This window comes from Grus americana, chromosome 3, assembly GCF_028858705.1.
Source record: "Grus americana isolate bGruAme1 chromosome 3, bGruAme1.mat, whole genome shotgun sequence".
Lineage (NCBI taxonomy): Eukaryota > Metazoa > Chordata > Aves > Gruiformes > Gruidae > Grus > Grus americana.
Window position 1 is genome coordinate 11,243,412 of NC_072854.1, and position 16,537 is coordinate 11,259,948.

Here is a 16,537-nt window from a genome sequence, read left to right on the forward strand (position 1 = left end):
GTTAGAAGGGACCCACAGGGATCATAGAGTCCAACTCCCTGCTCCTCGCAGGACTACCTAAAATTAAACCATGTGACTAAGAGAATTGTCCAGGTGCTCCTTGAACTCTGACAAGCTTGGTGCCCTGACCACTTCCCTGGGGAGCCTGTTCCAGCAACCAACCATCCTCTCAGTGAAGAACCTTTTCCTAATGCCAATCTGAACTTCCCCTGACACAGCTTCATTCCATCTCCTCGTGTCCTGTCACTGGTCACCAGCATGAAACACATTATCTCGTATTTTATGCTGTGTGTGTGCGTGCGCATGTGTGTCTGTGTCTCCATATAAAGCAATTTATGTTTTATTATATAGTTTTCCTAGGTTTAAGAAATAGATGCTTCTGTAATAGTACTGTAATTTTATTAATTTGAATATGTAGGGTATAATGTTAGTTTTGTGAGTCTTCATTTTTACTAATGTCTTGAACTAGCTAAAGATTTTTGGAGTTTTGAAGTCATTCATACCTTCTGCTAGAACCATCTACTTTTTTAATATAAAATGAGTATTAGTTTTGAAAGTCTGTGTCTCAGTAAAAATTTTATATTGTAAAATCATAGAATCATAGAATGGTCTGGGTTGGAAGGGACCTCAAAGGTCATCTAGTTCCAACCCCCCTGACATGGGCAGGGACACCCTCCACTAGACCACGTTGCCCAAAGCCCCATCCAGCCTGGCCTTGAACACTTCCAGGGACGGGGCATCCACAACTTCTCTCGGCAACCTGTTCCAGTGTCTCACCACCCTCACAGTAAATAATTTCTTTCTAACATCTAATCTAAATCTACCTTCTTTTAGTTTAAAGACATTAACCCCTTGTCCTGTCACTACACTCCCTGATAAACAGTCCCTCACCATCTTTCCTGTAGGCCCCCTTCAGGTACTGGAAGGCTGCAATTAGATCTCCCCAGAGCCTTCTCTTCTCCAGGCTGAACAATCCCAGCTCTCTCAGCCTGTCCTCACAGGAGAGGTGCTTCAGCCCTTTGATCAACTTTGTGGGCCTCCTCTGGACTCTCTCCAACAGCTCCATGTCCTTCTTGTACTGGGGCCCCTAGAGCTGGACGCAGTACTCCAGGTAGGGTCTCATGAGAGTGGAGTAGAGGGGCAGGATCACCTCCCTCGACCTGCTGGTCATGCTGTTTTTCATGAAGCCCAGGACACGGTTGGCTTTCTGGGCTGTAAGTGCACACTGCCGGCTCATGTTGAGCTTTTCATCAATCAATACCCCCAAGTCCTTCTCCTCGGGGCTGCTTTCAATCCATTCCCTACCCACACTGTAGTTGTGCTTGGGATTGCACCGACCCATGGGCAGGACCTTGTACTTGGCCTTGTTGAACTTCATGTGGTTTGCACAGGCCCACCTCTCCAGCCTGTCAAGGTCCCTCTGGATGGCACAAAAAATATGTCAAATGCTGTTCACCTTGCTTCAAAATTGACATGAACTTGATTTTCATTATGCAAGGAAACATACAATATGTCACATATTTATACAGAAGAGATGGATTAGAAGTGCTGAATCTAAAGCAAATATATTCTAGATTAGAACGGGACAGTGCCCTTACTGCTAGAACATGACAAACAGGATGATGTGTTCTGAAGATTGATTAAATTTGTCATACTGTTTTTTCTCTTGGTTTCATTGATGTCAGTGATGAGCATTTGAGTTGAAGTGATAGTAACCTTCTCGAATTGATTAAAAAATACTGAGTTGATACTGCCTAAGCATGGCTTAGATCACTGAAAACAGCAATAATATTGGTTTTGTCAGTGCCCTACTGCACTGACTTTGTTTCACAATGTCAATCAGCTGGTCTAAATTTACCTAGCCTTATTTTTGCAGAAAATTCTAGAGCTCATTGAAGCACCTGATGGATGTAGGTTGGCCTGAAGGTAGAAATTCTCTGTTTGCAGAACTAACCAATGGGTCGATACCAGTACAAGGTTTCCCAAACTGCCGCGCTCTCCCAAACTGCTGTTCCAAACTGGACAACGAACATCCAGATGGATTAGAAGGATAATTTAGTCTTCATGGCTAATTTAGTTGGAGGCCTTCAGACTGAGGCTGCCATCAAGGGTTAATGTTATGCATAGGTAGAAATATCTAAATGGAACTGCATTGAGACCAGCAACACATTTCACATTGGACAACTGTAATACTCAACCCTGCTCATTCCTCCCAAGCCAGTGTCCATTTGAACAGCTGAACAAAGAATATTAGTGATTATTTGAACATCTTTCCCTGAGCAAGTAATGGATAGATCACAGAATGCACTGGGGACAAGTATACAACCAAATTAAGACTAGTTAGTAAATAATACAATTGCAGTAACTTACATGTTGTCTTTAAATAATGACTGGTTTAAATGTATCCTCATTTAATTTACTGGATAGCTGCATTTCTGACTATTATGTTTGTTTTTCACACAGGCGTCTCCTGGCTGAAGCTGCTCTTCAGAAGCTGGATCTGCAGACTGCTGAACAAGCTTTTGTACGTTGCAAAGATTATCAAGGTATTAAATTCGTGAAGCGTCTAGGCAACCTGCAGAGCGAGGCAATGAAGCAAGCAGAAGTGGCAGCCTATTTTAGCAGATTTGAAGAAGCTGAAAGAATGTATCTGGATATGGACAGAAGGTAATTGCATGTAGTCATCTCAGCAGCAGATAAAGAAAAAAAGTCTGAAAAAACTATGCTTGCCTTAGTAAAGAATGGCTGTTTTAGCACTGAAAACTCTACCAGTTTCTGGAAAGACAGAAGAGGATCAGATGGTGAGAATTTTGTTGTATCCATAGATAACCAATTCTATAGGTAAATCAGCACATTCCAAACTGTTTGCAAAACCCCAGCTGTTCTAGGTAGTGCTGTGTTTCATAGACATTTTTTTTTTCAAGTATTTTGTCGGTATTTCAACTGGGATTCCAAAAATACAAACAGCCTTAACTAATGTTTAATTTATGTACTGTTGCTTTTAGCTAGTAGCCAAGTACACATTCTTTCCAATTACATATACAAACAACAGAGTTTTTAATGAACTGTAATCTCTGGAGAGACAGAAAGGACTCTGGATGAAATTGTGGACCAATCAATGGAATTTTTGCGCAGGAATGAAAACAAACAAAGCAAAATTACAGTATTACTGGAAAATAGAAATTAACGCTAAGTAATTAACTAGAGCACTGTCTTTACTGAAAAAGCATAATGAGAAATAATAAGCAGCAGTTGTACAATGTAGCCTGTAGGTGGTGGTCAAACACGGAGAAGCATGAATCACTTATGCATATGTGAAATTTTAAAGCTTTGATTAATAGAGCCATGAAAAAAAGCAGGGAATGATGGAGAAAAAGTTATTTCTTTCATGCTGCCTCTTCCCTGGTAAGGGTGGGAGCGGGAGGGAAGGCAGGAGCTGGGGAGAGATACACGTTAAGAGTCTGGTAACAGAAAACCTTCTTGCACATAGTTAATTAGCCCATGGAAGTATGCTGGCTTGGAGAGCTGGACTGTCTCATAACCACTTAAGTCGCACTGCAACACAGATTTTTAGATACAGCATATTCCATATGGCCGAAGAGAAATACGGCCATTACAGGATTGCAGATTTTTTTTTTTTTTTTTTTTTTACTGCTTTCTTCAACAGTAGAGCATCTTATTCTCCAGCTACAAGAGTATGGGAATACTGTATTGACCTTATGTGTCTCCTCACCACTACAAAAATTTCGATATGGACCTACCATAAATCAGGCTGAAATAAAACTATTTTTCAAATACAATTTTAAATTTTTTTAGATTGATGCTGTTATTTAGCTGACTGGACTGACTTGCTATTGCCTTCCTTTACTCACTTGTAAATTTAGGACATTTTTAAAAGAATTGTATATATCTCTCCCATTTTTTTTCTATGCACCTGCAGAATTACTTCTATATGAAGTAATATAGAATTATTCTATATGGTGGAAAAAACCTGCCAGACAGACACACGATGGATCATATGTATGCATGAATAATAAAATGGAGAAACTACTACTGAGTCCTTTCTCCTTCATCCAAAGTCATCTTGAAACTGAAAGTGAAGTCCCTGAAATCCATCCTCAGCTTTAGCCTTCATTATTCATATTACTTGCTCCTTGGGCCTTCTCCTCATCTCCCTCCTGCTTTTTTAGCCTTCTACAGCCGCTGCCATCTATTGTAGTGGTCAGCAGTGAAAGATAAAGAATGGTATACAGAACCAGAGGAAGTCTGAAGTAGCATCAGCCCAACTGTCTTGCCAGCTGCTCATTTAACTCCTCTGAATGGAGCATGGCTAATAGGGAAGCGCATACGTACGATATAACCTGTGAGCTCTCTGAGTATTTGCTTTTATGGAATACTGTTTAAATTGTAAACAAAATATCAGAGATCATTGTGATACCTGTGATGTAGGTTATGAACATGAGAATACTTTTGGATGCTTTTCTCAAGATTTTTGTTAGCTATTTTATTGTCTTTGACTTTTCCTTGCTATTTTCTGTTTATATTAGAGATCTTGCCATTGGACTACGGATAAAACTGGGAGATTGGTTTCGAGTATTGCAGCTACTGAAAACTGGCTCGGGTGATTCAGATGATGCCCTTCTTGAACAAGCACACAATGCTATTGGAGATTATTTTGCAGACCGTCAGAAATGGTATGTTCTGTAGAGGACGTAGTAAGAAGGAAATTATGAAAGAAATTATAAAACTGATCATAAGATGTAATTTATGAGGAGGGACAGATGTCAGGAAAGTCAGGATGCAATACCTGCGATAATTTTGGAATTATGAGATTTAGTTCAGACCTTTATGGTTCCACCGCCTACGTGCCTTTGAACAGAGAGCTGTTGATCAACTATCTGAAGAATGAAGGTGATAAAAATCTCAGTTTTGCCAGAAGACTGTTTGCTTCAAAGGAGAGGGGGTTGGAGAGAAACACCTATACAGTTGTATTAGGCTAGATATAGAAAGTATTTAAGAAAAAGAAATCAGTTGAAAATAAGAGACAATTATTAAACATCAGTGAATTTCAAAACTAACCATAAGCTTTCTAGAATGCTTAAACCCACAAATATTTGAAAAGGTCCAGAGTTCTCTCTGACCTGGATCTGTCTCCAGCTCTTGCCCAAACTGGACACCCAAGGAAGATTTTAAAGAACAGTCCACGTATGTAATGATGTTTCTCCAGAACGCTTTTTGCAGTCACGTACTTACTGAGCCAGAAGTGACATCTTCATATTTAATAACTTGCAGAGAAATCTTCTTTCATGAACTCTTCTTGTTGCCTTCTAAGCCCATGTAAACTTTTAGCATCCAGAACACTCTGTCTCACAGAGTTCCACAGCTCCACTATGTATTGCAATTACCCAGACTATACTATCACAAAGAACTTGGGTCCAAAAGCAGTTGAAAACTTGTGATTAGATTTTGAAAGTTGATTTTTAGATGCTTTAGGTAACTTTGGAGAATGATCTTCGAGATTTTAGTGCTTGTGTTTTAAAATACAGAGGCACAACAGTAAAACCCTTTTCTGAAAGTTTAGTTGTAAGTTGTCCATTATCAGCCATGATCTGTGAGATATGGGAATACAGTTTTAAGATTCCTTGACTTCCTAACCTTAAGCTAGTCAGAGAATCAATCTTGCTACTACTTCAATATAACAATTTCTGAAGATTAAAACTTCTAGTGCATTTTAGAAAAACAGTGAAATTCTAGCTACAAAAGCGCTCTCAAGCAAAGTTACCTATTTAAAATAATGTAAATTTAAATTTACAAATGCAAAAGGCTTACACAATGAGAACCTTCACTTGTGTTTATATATCAGAAGCCACCACTTTTTTTTTTATTATTAGGTTAAATGCTGTACAGTATTATGTACAAGGACGAAACCAGGAACGTTTAGCTGAATGCTACTACATGCTAGAGGACTACCAAGGACTGGAGAATCTAGCTAACTCACTTCCGGAGAATAATAAATTGCTCCCTGTAAGCAAAAAAGCACCTTTATTTTTCATTGCCTTATGCTCAACTATTTATTGAAAATTTCCCATCTTGGGAGGGTTAAGAAAGAGAGAAAGAATGCAGTATATGACCTACTCACTGAAGCATAATGGTGTTACTTTGGTATTGATCTCCAATATTACTGTTGTTTTCATACTCCGTCATTCTTCCTTTCCCTTACTGTCCAAGTTTCCCAGAAAGACCTGATTATTCATCATGCTTTATGGCCACTTGGCTAAGTCATAATTCACTGTTTCCCTCCCCAAACTGGCATTTCTCTCTGAAATAGCTGTGCTTCACTGAGAAGTCACCCCTCATGGCTGGACCTTTATCTTTCATTTTGTCATCTACTCTACACTGGGTTTTTCCCCCCCAAATTCTTCCTGGTTACTATCCCTGGTTTAACCTCTTACATGGCAGCTCTGGTGGGAATGCTAATGTACAATGAAAATTGAAGATACTCTGCTGAAAGAAGGGAAAGGAGGTAGTATAGCCTGAAATTACCTACTAAGTAATAGCTAATTTAAAACTATGATATGATTGAGTAATCCAAAACACTTGAAAAATCCAAACCTGCTCATTTAATGCCATTTTCAGTTTGCACAAAGCAAGATGACAGCACTTTTTAACTTCTTTCTAATAGCAAAGTTTTGTGAAATACCTTAAATAGTAAGAACACAGTCCTTTTGGTATGATTTGATTTGAAAGAAAATTTTTTAAATAGCCTTTTTTTAAAAAAAAAATTTAGTAGTGGTGTGTGAAAGTAGCACACTGTTCTGAAGATTTACAACAGCGTGTGTTGTCTTCACAGAATCCACAAAGCAAACAACCCCTTCTCCCCCAACGTCTTGGAATTAAATTAAAGAATATAATAGTATTTCAGTCGTTACACGATGTACTAAAAATCTGGAAGTGAATTTAACATGGTGCTGATGCTTTTTGCAGGATATAGCTTATATGTTTGTAAGAGTGGGGATGTGTGAACAAGCTGTGTCAGCCTTTCTGAAATGTAATCGACCAAAGGATGCGGTAGATACCTGTGTACATCTCAACCAGGTAAACCAGCAATAGATCATCTGCTTTACCGATACCAATATAACAGTGAGATTTCTATCCTAATGCCTAGCTAAATAGAAGTCCTTGTTAAGCATCTGATGATTTGTCATGATTTCTGGAAAATTCATACTTCAGTGCTTAAGCCAGTTCTCTGAAATTAGGATTAGAGCATTGGAAGGACAAAGCTATACACAGCAGTGTTACTTCTGCGTGTGTGTGCGCGCGTGCATGTGTGTGTGGCATGCTCAGCATGTGCGGCCTTTGCAGAGCCAAGCTGGTAGGAAGACTGGAGAGCTTCTGGCTGCTCATTTTCTGCATCCCCCTCCTTCCCTGTACAGACACAAATGTATTTGGCTACATTAGGATGTACCTGGAAAATTATCTGTATGTTTACAGCTAGAGTTGTTCCCCAGTATGACTTACCTGTGCAAATGTTTGTGTCAACACAAGTAAGAGAGAAGCTGAGGATGGCTATGAGGAACTTGATGTATGGGAACAGGAGTACTGGCTAGTGCTGTCTTTATGCGAACAAATTCCTAGTTTATGGATCTGAAGGGCTATTAGGTATGAGATTCAGCTAAGTTTCTCAGTCCTGCCAGACTTTTGATCTGGGGCAAACACAGTAACGAAACTGTTGAAGATCAGGAAAATTCACAGACAAAATGAGGTATATAGAAGGATAAGTAAAGTGTTATTTTCTGTGCCTTAAGCCTATGGACTGAAGTCCTCTTTAAGACATGCTTTTGAGAGTCTGGGTTTTAGTAATATCAGAAGTGTCGAAATCGGCGTGTCCAGCTATGAGCAGCAATGAAGTGATTTTGCAAAGCTTTTACCAAAGCGGAAGCAACTGCTTTGTATGTGGTTTTGGACAGAGGTCCAGCATTTGTTTCACTGGCCTGCCGTATCACGATTGGCACTGATGTTAGCATTTGTATTCTCTTGGTTTTTACTTTAGTTTTGTAGTAGCCCGGTTCTAAATGGTGATGAAGTATTGCACACAAATGTTGCAGACTATTCATGGATAACCAGCTTGTTCTGAGAATGTGTTTGAAAAAATGAGGTTGATAATTGTCTGCTTTCATTTCTAGTGGAATAAAGCAGTGGAGCTGGCTAAAAATCACAATATGAAAGAGATTGGATCCTTGTTAGCCAGATATGCAAGTCATTTACTGGAAAAGAATAAAATCCTTGATGCTATAGAACTCTATCGTAAAGCCAATTATTTCTTTGAAGCTGCTAAGCTCATGTTCAAGGTATTGCAGGTTTTATTTTTATGTCAAATAACTGGGTTTGTGGACTAGCTCTTATTATTTCCATGCTACTTTTATTTTCTTGGGGTTATTTTAGTGTTAACGATGTCCAGGCGATAAGCAGATGTCATTATACAGAGTACTGCAAAGATGAATCCAACTCCTAAGTTCAAGTATCTCTATCTGAAATAGTTACCCTGGATGTCCTCTGTAGCCAGTGGAGAGGAGACTTAGGACACAAGCCATCAGATTTATTTTGAGACTTTCACTTCAGAATGAGATGAACTGCGCCTCAGAAAAGGTCCTGTTGCCCTCCATTGCCTATAGCAGACCAGCCTGGGAGCAGTGTCCACATTATTTTATATGTTGTGTGGGTTAGTTTTATCTCCTTTATTTTTAAAAATAGCAATATCACTAACTAGAAGTTAAATTTTGGTATTTCTTCAATTGGTACCTTCAATTAGAAACTGCTGTGGTGTGCTTTTAAGATAAAGATATTGCTTAGATTTGGTTTGGCTGCAGAGATTTCTGTACATAGCTTATAAAGTCTGTAAGAGTGATATGTAATTTTTACAGCAAATATTTATAGTTAAAAAAAATATATATATATATGTATATGTTATTTTCAAAAGCCATTCTTCTTTTCTGGGAAAACCACCAGACCTTATTGAAAGCTATGTATTTCTTAAACTTCAGTGTTTAAAAATCACTATTTTTTATTTTATTTTTATATTAAGTCAATAGACTTATACATGGTTACACTGATTTATCCTTCCTGAGAATCTGGCTTTATATGCTTGTTAGCTAAATAAATATAGAATAATGTACATTCTTCACTTTGACGTTTTCATTTATAGTTCTGTTTGCAGTCTAAATTATTACATTCAAATGCAGAATCACTTTTTGGCATCATTTCCTAGGTTTGTACAAGCATGCAATTGTCCAAGAGAATGAAGCAACTCTTCTAATATTTTTTTTTTTTAAATCTACATTAAATTCTTTGGGTTTGTTTTTTAAGATTGCAGATGAAGAGGCAAAGAAAAGGACAAAGCCTTTGCGAGTTAAAAAGCTTTATGTATTAGCAGCCTTACTTATAGAACAGTGCCATGAACAAATGCAAAATGCACAAAGGGGAAAAGTTAAAGGAAAAAGTTCAGAGGTAAAGTGTCTTTTTTTTCTTTTGTTTTCCCTTCTGATTTCTGGTTTATGCTCCCTAGTCAGAATAAATAAAGCTATGTGAGGCTATTACGGTTTTTTTCAGAACGTTTTTTCCTGCTAAGAACAAAGCTTTCCTAAAAGCAAGTCTTCCTTGAAAACATATTGTTCAAAGTATTATTTTAAAACATTTACATCATATGTATTAATAGATATTTTTCTTCCTAAGTTTAATGTGTTTTCTCTTAATGTTTTCACTATAACAATGAAAATCATACTAAGAAATGCCAGATTTATTTTTTTTCCTGTAAGACTTTCACTTTCCTGTCATTTAGGAGTAATTATCAATCCCAAAGAGAGATCTGTGATTAGATTAAGCTATGTTGGCTATAATTTAGCAGGGAGATGGCTCCAGATATGGGGGAAGCAAATGGAAGAATTTTTTTTTTTTTTCTGCTCATGCTTTCATCTTCCTATGCACAAATGAAAGAGTTTAAACAAAGTTTTAAGAGATCTGGTGTTGAAATGCAGTATTAATCCAAACTATGGACCAGTCTGCAGATGTGCACAGAATATATTTGTACACATGTATATAATATTTATCTTTTAAAATCTACACCATATGTTCTGCCTATGCACTGTATAAAATACCTAACAATGTTCACTTTAGGTCCATGTATTTATATTTTCTCTAGTTAACACAGACAGTGGTGTAATCACCAAGTACAGAAAAGTTCTTTTCATATATCCCCACTTCCTGCTGTATCTGTTTTGTATAAAAATTACTTGTGATACTGCTTTGTTTTCAGACTGCTTCAGCTTTGGCTGGTTTGCTAGAAGAAGACATTCTTTCTTCAACTAATCGCTTTGCAGACAATGCTTGGCGAGGAGCTGAGGCTTACCATTTTTTCATACTTGCACAAAGACAGCTCTATAAAGGTTCTGTAGATGTAGCACTTAAAACAGGTAGGACTTCATTTTTAACCCTGTAAAGAAACTAATTTCACAGACCTGCACAGCACATAATTTCACTTATGGTTGGCTCATTTTTCTATTCTTGCTAGATCCATAGAATTTAAAACAAAACCATATAATGAATTGAATATGGCCACAGTTGAGATAGATACCTGTGAAGTATTTTCTTGGAGACAATGTGAATCTAACTTAGCTAATATTACCTGGTTACATTGGACAATCTCTGAAGATGTTCTGTTGACTGTTTTGTTTCTTTCTCTGAATTATAAGGCATGCCTGAACTCACATCAGACCTTTCTGTAGAGCTTCATAAAAAAAATTGTGGGAGTTAGAGAAGCAAACAGTGCTCAATACTTTGTCCAAGTAATGAAGGTCCATTTCAAATACTTCTAACATGTTAAAAAAAAAAAAAGTGTCTCAAAAAGACACTTTAATTTCCCAGTCAAATCTTCTTTTGTTTTTTTTTTTAAGAGTTGAACCATGCATGCTTCACAGTCATGTCAATGAAAAGACTTTGGTTCCTTGTGTCCAATTTGTAAGATATACTCTCTACTAATAGCAAATATTTCATACAGATGCTTGCGCTTCTCAGAAGACTTGTAATAATTTTTTTTCTTTTAATTTCTTAGCTCTTCATTTGCGAGATTATGAAGACATTATCCCTGCAGTTGAAATCTATTCCCTTTTGGCACTCTGTGCATGTGCAAATAGAGCATTTGATATTTGTTCAAAAGCCTTTGTTAAACTAGAATCCTTGGAAACTCTTAGGCCAGAGCAGAGGCAACAGTACGAAGACCTTGCTCTAGAGATATTCACCAGACATTGTCCAAAGTATAATAAAAAATCTGATCTGGATGATGTTCTTGAGAGGTGCGTTTATATTTATATGATATTGTAATAATACTAGCATTTTTTTTTCTACTATTGTCTGCATTTTGGGTTTTAGAGGGTTTTGTGTGACCAAGTTAATTAGGTGCTTTGCTGCTTAAACCAAATATTGGGCTAGAATGATACAGGTGTTAGCCAGTCTGCAGAAAGGATAATACAACACTATTTTATCTGGGACAATAGACACTGACTGTATTCGAGGAACTGGGCATAAAGATAAACTTCATCTTAATTTGAAATGCACGTGGACAGAGCATAGGAGTTTTAGGACCTTTGATAAGGTATTATGTGCCATTCAAGTAATACTGTTTGCATCACCATTGTGGTGTGATGTGAATGTTTAACCATTATTAACTGATAAGTCTCTAGTGGTTTATGTATTACCTAAATCTATGTGGTGTGAGAAGATGACTATGTGAAATGAAAGAGAATATGAAGGGCACACAGGGTAAGTCCCTGGAGTGGCTGTACCCACAATGGTGTCTTTGACATATATTTCCTGCGAACAGCATGGAATTTCTGAGTGTAGAAATTGATTGTGAATCAGGATTTTAACCTGTCTTGTTAGATTTCACTGTGCAGATGTAGTGAACCTCACTAGTGGCTTTCACGTTGACTCTTCAGAGGAATAAATGTAATAGTAGCGCAGGTGTCTAATTGGACTTCACCTTTACACGGCCTTCACTGCTTCTTTTCACTTAATCTTTTGGATCTGCTGGTCCCGATTTGCTCATTGTATGGTTCTGGGGGCGTGCAGTCTGTTGTGTGAAGATGTACATACTTGTCTATGTTAACAGTGAAGCGTTACGTGATTTAATAACTTCTAATCAAAAAGCAGTGCACATCTGAATAGAGAAGCAGTATTTTACAGATGAGCATCACAGGTTTTATAACTAGCTGTAGGCACACAATTAGGTATTTATGCTGTTGTGCAAATTTCTACAAAACAAGTCTTCGTTGCTATTTTAAAGCCATGGTTTTATTCTTTCAGCTTTATTTACTCTTATCTTTTTTTTTTCTTTAAATAGTGGAGATGGGAAACTTCCTGTATGTGTTGCAACAGGAGACCCTATCCTGGAGTATCGATTCTGGATGTGCAGTGTATGTAAGCATTGCATGAAAGCCAAAGAAGCAAGCAATTATAACTTCTGTCCTCTGTGCCACAGTACAGCATAGCACAGGATAAAGGACTGTTCATCCTAAATGTCTCCTAAAAATACTCTCTACAATATTACCAATGTACTATATTTTAAAATAGAACTCAGGTACTGTAACAGATAGTGCCACTATTAGAGAAACATTTAAAAAACCCAACAAAACAAAACCCCCAGAAAACCCACAAGAGAAACCTTTACTGGTTCCATTTATGTGAAGAAACGACTGTGTTAAGACTCCCATTTTTTTGTTAAATTTTTTACAAACATTTAAGGTAAAAGCATTCTTCTCTAATTGTAAATTGAGCCTAGTTTCAAAACCATGTGAATTGAATGTAGGTTCATCTTAATGCATTTTACTCTGAGCAAGCTCTATTTTTAGTTTTTATAATTCCATAGGAAATTATTTTCTCAAAATTCACAATTTCTGAAGGAACTAATTCCCAAGTTGAAATAACACCACAGTAGTTGTGGTAATATTATTGTATACATTTTTCTACTACTGTTTTACTACAGCGATGGTACCAGTTTAGGCAGTTTTCTTTTGCCAAGTGTATTTAAACCCACCATGGCAATAAAGGGCTTGCAAACATGTAGCCATTAGTCTGCATCTGGGTTCTTGAGCTTTGTTGAGGTCTTCAACCAGTTAAGGAAACCTCTGTGAACCTTCAAACTGGAACGTCGTCATGAGCTATTTTATTAAAGCAGCTTGAAGAGAGCGGCTGACATCTGTTGAACAGATTTCAAGAGCTGAACTGTCATCCTTGTTATACGCGGAGGTTTCAGGAACGCTGTTGTGTTTTATTGCTGGATTTGAGCCTCAGCTCTGGAAGTGCTGCAGGTCCCTGCTCCACGCCGCGAGCTCTCCCCAGGACAACCCCAGCAGCAGCCGGGAGAGCCTTGACGTTCACGTCGTGCGTTAGTTTGAGAGGAGCGCGCGAGGCCTCTTCTGCCCCGTCTTTCACAGCAAGTAACGCCCTTCTCCTGTACTTAGGCCGGGTAAGAATAAAACACATTTTGTATAGAAAAATAGTAAACATGAGTATTTTTTTTCTCTATCCTGGTGTTTGAGTTTCTTTTTCCTTCGTAGAAATGTCTATTAGCGGGTTGTACCAGTTATGTCATTCCGGGCAGTGCCAGTTGCGTCATCCAGTGTTCCGCCAGCAGGACCCGCGGGGGGGCCGGGTACCAGGGCCCTTTGTCCGTCCCCTTCGCGGCTCTCAGGCGCTCGGATTCCGTTCCGGCCGTGCCCGTGACGTAACGACGCGACGGCTCGGCGTGACGTCACTCCAGCGCCTCCCGGAGGCACCGCTATGGAGCGGGAGGCGGCGGAGCTGCTGGCGGCGGCGCAGGCGCAGTTGGCGGCGCGGCGGCTGTCGGCGGCGGAGGAGCTCTACAGCCGCTTCATCGCCCGGTGCGCGGGGCCCGGGTCCGCCCCCGCAGGGTACGTGCCGGGGGCGGGGGGTGGATGGGAAGCGCGGGGCCCGCCCGAATGGCCACTCTCCCTCTGTCCCACCCCGCAGCGCCGGCCGCGACCTCGCAACGGCTCTCAACAACCGGGGCCAGATCAAGTACCTTCGGGTGGAGTTCGCCGCCGCTATGGAGGACTACACGGCCGCCATCGAGTGCCAGCCCGGCTTCGAGGTGCCCTACTACAACCGGGGCCTGGTGCTCTACCGGCTGGGTACGGGCCGCGCCGCCCCTCAGCGCGGGCCAGGCCGCGGGGCTCCCGCCGCGCAGTCGGTCACGCCAGCACCGCCTGGCCCGGGGCCGTTCCCCCGGGTGACCCGGGGCAGGGCAGGGCAGGGCGACCCGGGCCTGCGGCCTGCGAGCCAAGCGGCCGTCCTTGACCCTCCGCGCTGCCCCGGCACGGCCTGCTCACGGCTTCCCGCCCGGGCTGCCGTCCGCCCTGCGCACGGGGCAGGCGGGGAGCTGTCCCAGAGCTGGTTAACGGCCGAGAGCGCTCTTTTACCCAAAATTCGCCCGAAGCTGCAGAGTAATTCCTCCCGTTTTACAGAGGGAGGGACCTGCCCCGCACCGGCAGGGGAAAGACGTCACACCAGAAATAAATGGTGTGGAGGGACGTGTTCTTCTCCAGTAATCACAGGACGTTGCAGCTACGAGTCTGCCCTGTGTATGCAGTTAGAGATCCCTGTTTGCAGATGTGCTGCTGTGCCATTTGAAATGATGCTATTCAGGGGAGAATAGGGGGGAAGATGCAGTTTCAGTTTTGGAAAGACTTGTGTTGGGGTAAAACTAGCCAATTCCAAACATGGCTGTTAAACCTAAACTAAAGCATTTCTTAAGTAGGTGCAGCCATAGTGAGCACAGCCTTCGCAGTTTGCGGTGGGCTGTCAGGTACATGTCTCCGGGGAATACGCTGCCTAAGTTTTGAGTATGCCGTAAGAAGATGACACTCCTGCTCCTTTTGTTGGAGCTTGGTTGTTGCAAAGTCAAGACCCAGAAGTTGAGGGACTAGAGAGAGCAGGAGGAGAATGGAGCCAGACCAAGGGCATCAGCTGGAAGCGGTATGCCTGTGTTCCACATTTATGGCAGCCTGGCTATTGGTTTGAGCCTTTTGGCTCCTTTCTTTGAATAAGCAGGCGGAATTGAGCCTTAAGTCCATTTTAGGTTCAAAAATAGGCACTCGGGTTCTTGCTCTGAAGACCTTTGACTCCCACTTGGGCCTCTGGAGAATCCAAATGTAGTGGGTCCAGTAAGTACAGCTGCTACTTCTTGTTGGTGAAAGCATTAGGAGTCATTATTGAGTTGTGGTTTGTGAGTTTCAGTGGTTACAGAAGTATAATTTTTTTTTTTTTTTTTTTTTTTTTTTTTGGGACAGGATGCTTTGATGAGGCCATGAAAGATTTCAGGAAAGTATTAGAGTTAAACCCCCAGTTTGAAGATGCTGCGTTGAGTCTAAAACAGGCTATTCTTGATAAAGAAGAAAAACAAAAGCGGGGTTATTGAAAATGCAGCTAGTGCTATGAAAATGTTTTGCTAAATATGTGTTTTTTGGCATTGATAGATGGAACTCAAGATCATTTACATCTGTTATGCCTTACTGAAGAAACCTCATTCTTGGGTAAATGAGTTAAAAATGGGTTATGATTGAAGAATAAACTATTTTTGGATATTGTTAGTGTTGAGGAAAAGCATTATTTTAGATCTGTGTCGGATACTTGTACAGATTTTGTACAGAAGTACTTCATATAGGCGTTGGAAGCTCAGTAACAGCTAATGAAGTCTGTGGTTCTCTTACTAAAACTGTGTTTCTGTACTCTTTCACAGATTGTTTTAAATAGTCTTTCCTGGGGAAGAAAAATCAAACTATATAAAACATTAAATACTTAAAATTGGAGCTTGTGAGAAGTACAGTGATTTAATAGTGCTTGTCCACGTTGAAATGTAAATTTGATTTGAGCTAAAAGTGCAGTTGTTAATTCATTATAAGGTGTTGTCCTTGAGATACTTTGGTAACTGATTTGCTTTTCACTTCAGACTATTTCTGTATTAAGAAATACTTCACAGAAACAGTGAGATCTTTTTAGGTAACACCATCTGTACCTTGCATGAGGAACGTGGTATAAGAATTCAGTCCTTTGTACGTTTGTTCACTCCTAGAGCTAGTTTTGTATGACCTAAGCAGGTAGGATCTGAGCATACCTGTTTTTTGTAATCCCATTGTAAAAGTACTGGACAGATTAATAATTGAAAGAATAAAAATGAACATGTACTTTTTATCTCATGATTGTCTGTAGAGAGCTTATGGTAGAGACTGTAATCGGGCTATTCACAGTGGGAAGTGGGCTTTCTCCTTTTTATTGGAAAGGTCGATTGCTTGAAAAATACAATGTGAAATCTGTCAGATTGAACTGGCTGTGAATACCCAGGCAGCTTCATTTCTCACATGATAAGAGGCACCATTGCTGAAACCTAGAAATCACGGATAAGAAACATCCTTGCATGTTCATAGCAATGCAAGTTCTAATCAAAGATATACTCTTTGATTGCCCACAT

The 16,537-nt window shown here is 39.9% G+C and overlaps 2 protein-coding genes across 6 annotated transcripts in view; both read left to right on the top strand.

Annotated features, from left to right (window-relative positions):
• WDR35 (WD repeat domain 35) overlaps positions 1-13,575 on the top strand; it is a 46,413-nt gene extending 32,838 nt beyond the window's left edge. For 2 of the 3 annotated variants that reach the window (XM_054819966.1, XM_054819967.1), the window contains 9 exons: positions 2,464-2,667; positions 4,548-4,694; positions 5,892-6,024; positions 6,985-7,095; positions 8,184-8,348; positions 9,364-9,504; positions 10,310-10,466; positions 11,105-11,345; positions 12,392-13,575. In XM_054819966.1, the coding sequence (XP_054675941.1) occupies positions 2,464-2,667; positions 4,548-4,694; positions 5,892-6,024; positions 6,985-7,095; positions 8,184-8,348; positions 9,364-9,504; positions 10,310-10,466; positions 11,105-11,345; positions 12,392-12,539 (1,447 nt within the window). In that variant the 3' untranslated portion in view covers positions 12,540-13,575. The remainder of the gene's footprint in view (positions 1-2,463; positions 2,668-4,547; positions 4,695-5,891; positions 6,025-6,984; positions 7,096-8,183; positions 8,349-9,363; positions 9,505-10,309; positions 10,467-11,104; positions 11,346-12,391) is intronic. The other variant, XM_054819968.1, reaches the window with a different exon arrangement.
• A 224-nt stretch (positions 13,576-13,799) lies between these two features.
• Positions 13,800-16,537, top strand: TTC32 (tetratricopeptide repeat domain 32). 3 transcript variants are annotated; one of them, XM_054819975.1, is made up of 3 exons: positions 13,810-13,961; positions 14,041-14,201; positions 15,360-16,537. In XM_054819975.1, exons 1-3 carry the CDS (start codon positions 13,831-13,833, stop codon positions 15,485-15,487), a joined length of 420 nt encoding a protein of 139 aa, XP_054675950.1. In that variant the 5' UTR covers positions 13,810-13,830; the 3' UTR covers positions 15,488-16,537. The 3 variants fall into 3 exon arrangements, with proteins under 3 accessions (XP_054675948.1, XP_054675950.1, XP_054675949.1); XM_054819973.1 differs by having other exon boundaries at positions 13,800-13,961; positions 14,041-16,537; XM_054819974.1 differs by having other exon boundaries at positions 13,820-14,161.

Coding starts and splice junctions, on each gene's coding strand:
- TTC32 (XM_054819973.1), top strand. CDS start 13,831: ATGGAGCGGGAGGCGGCGGAGCTGCTGGCGGCGGCGCAGGCGCAGTTG. Junction 13,962..14,040: donor CCCGGGTCCGCCCCCGCAGG/GTACGTGCCGGG, acceptor CCCACCCCGCAG/CGCCGGCCGCGACCTCGCAA.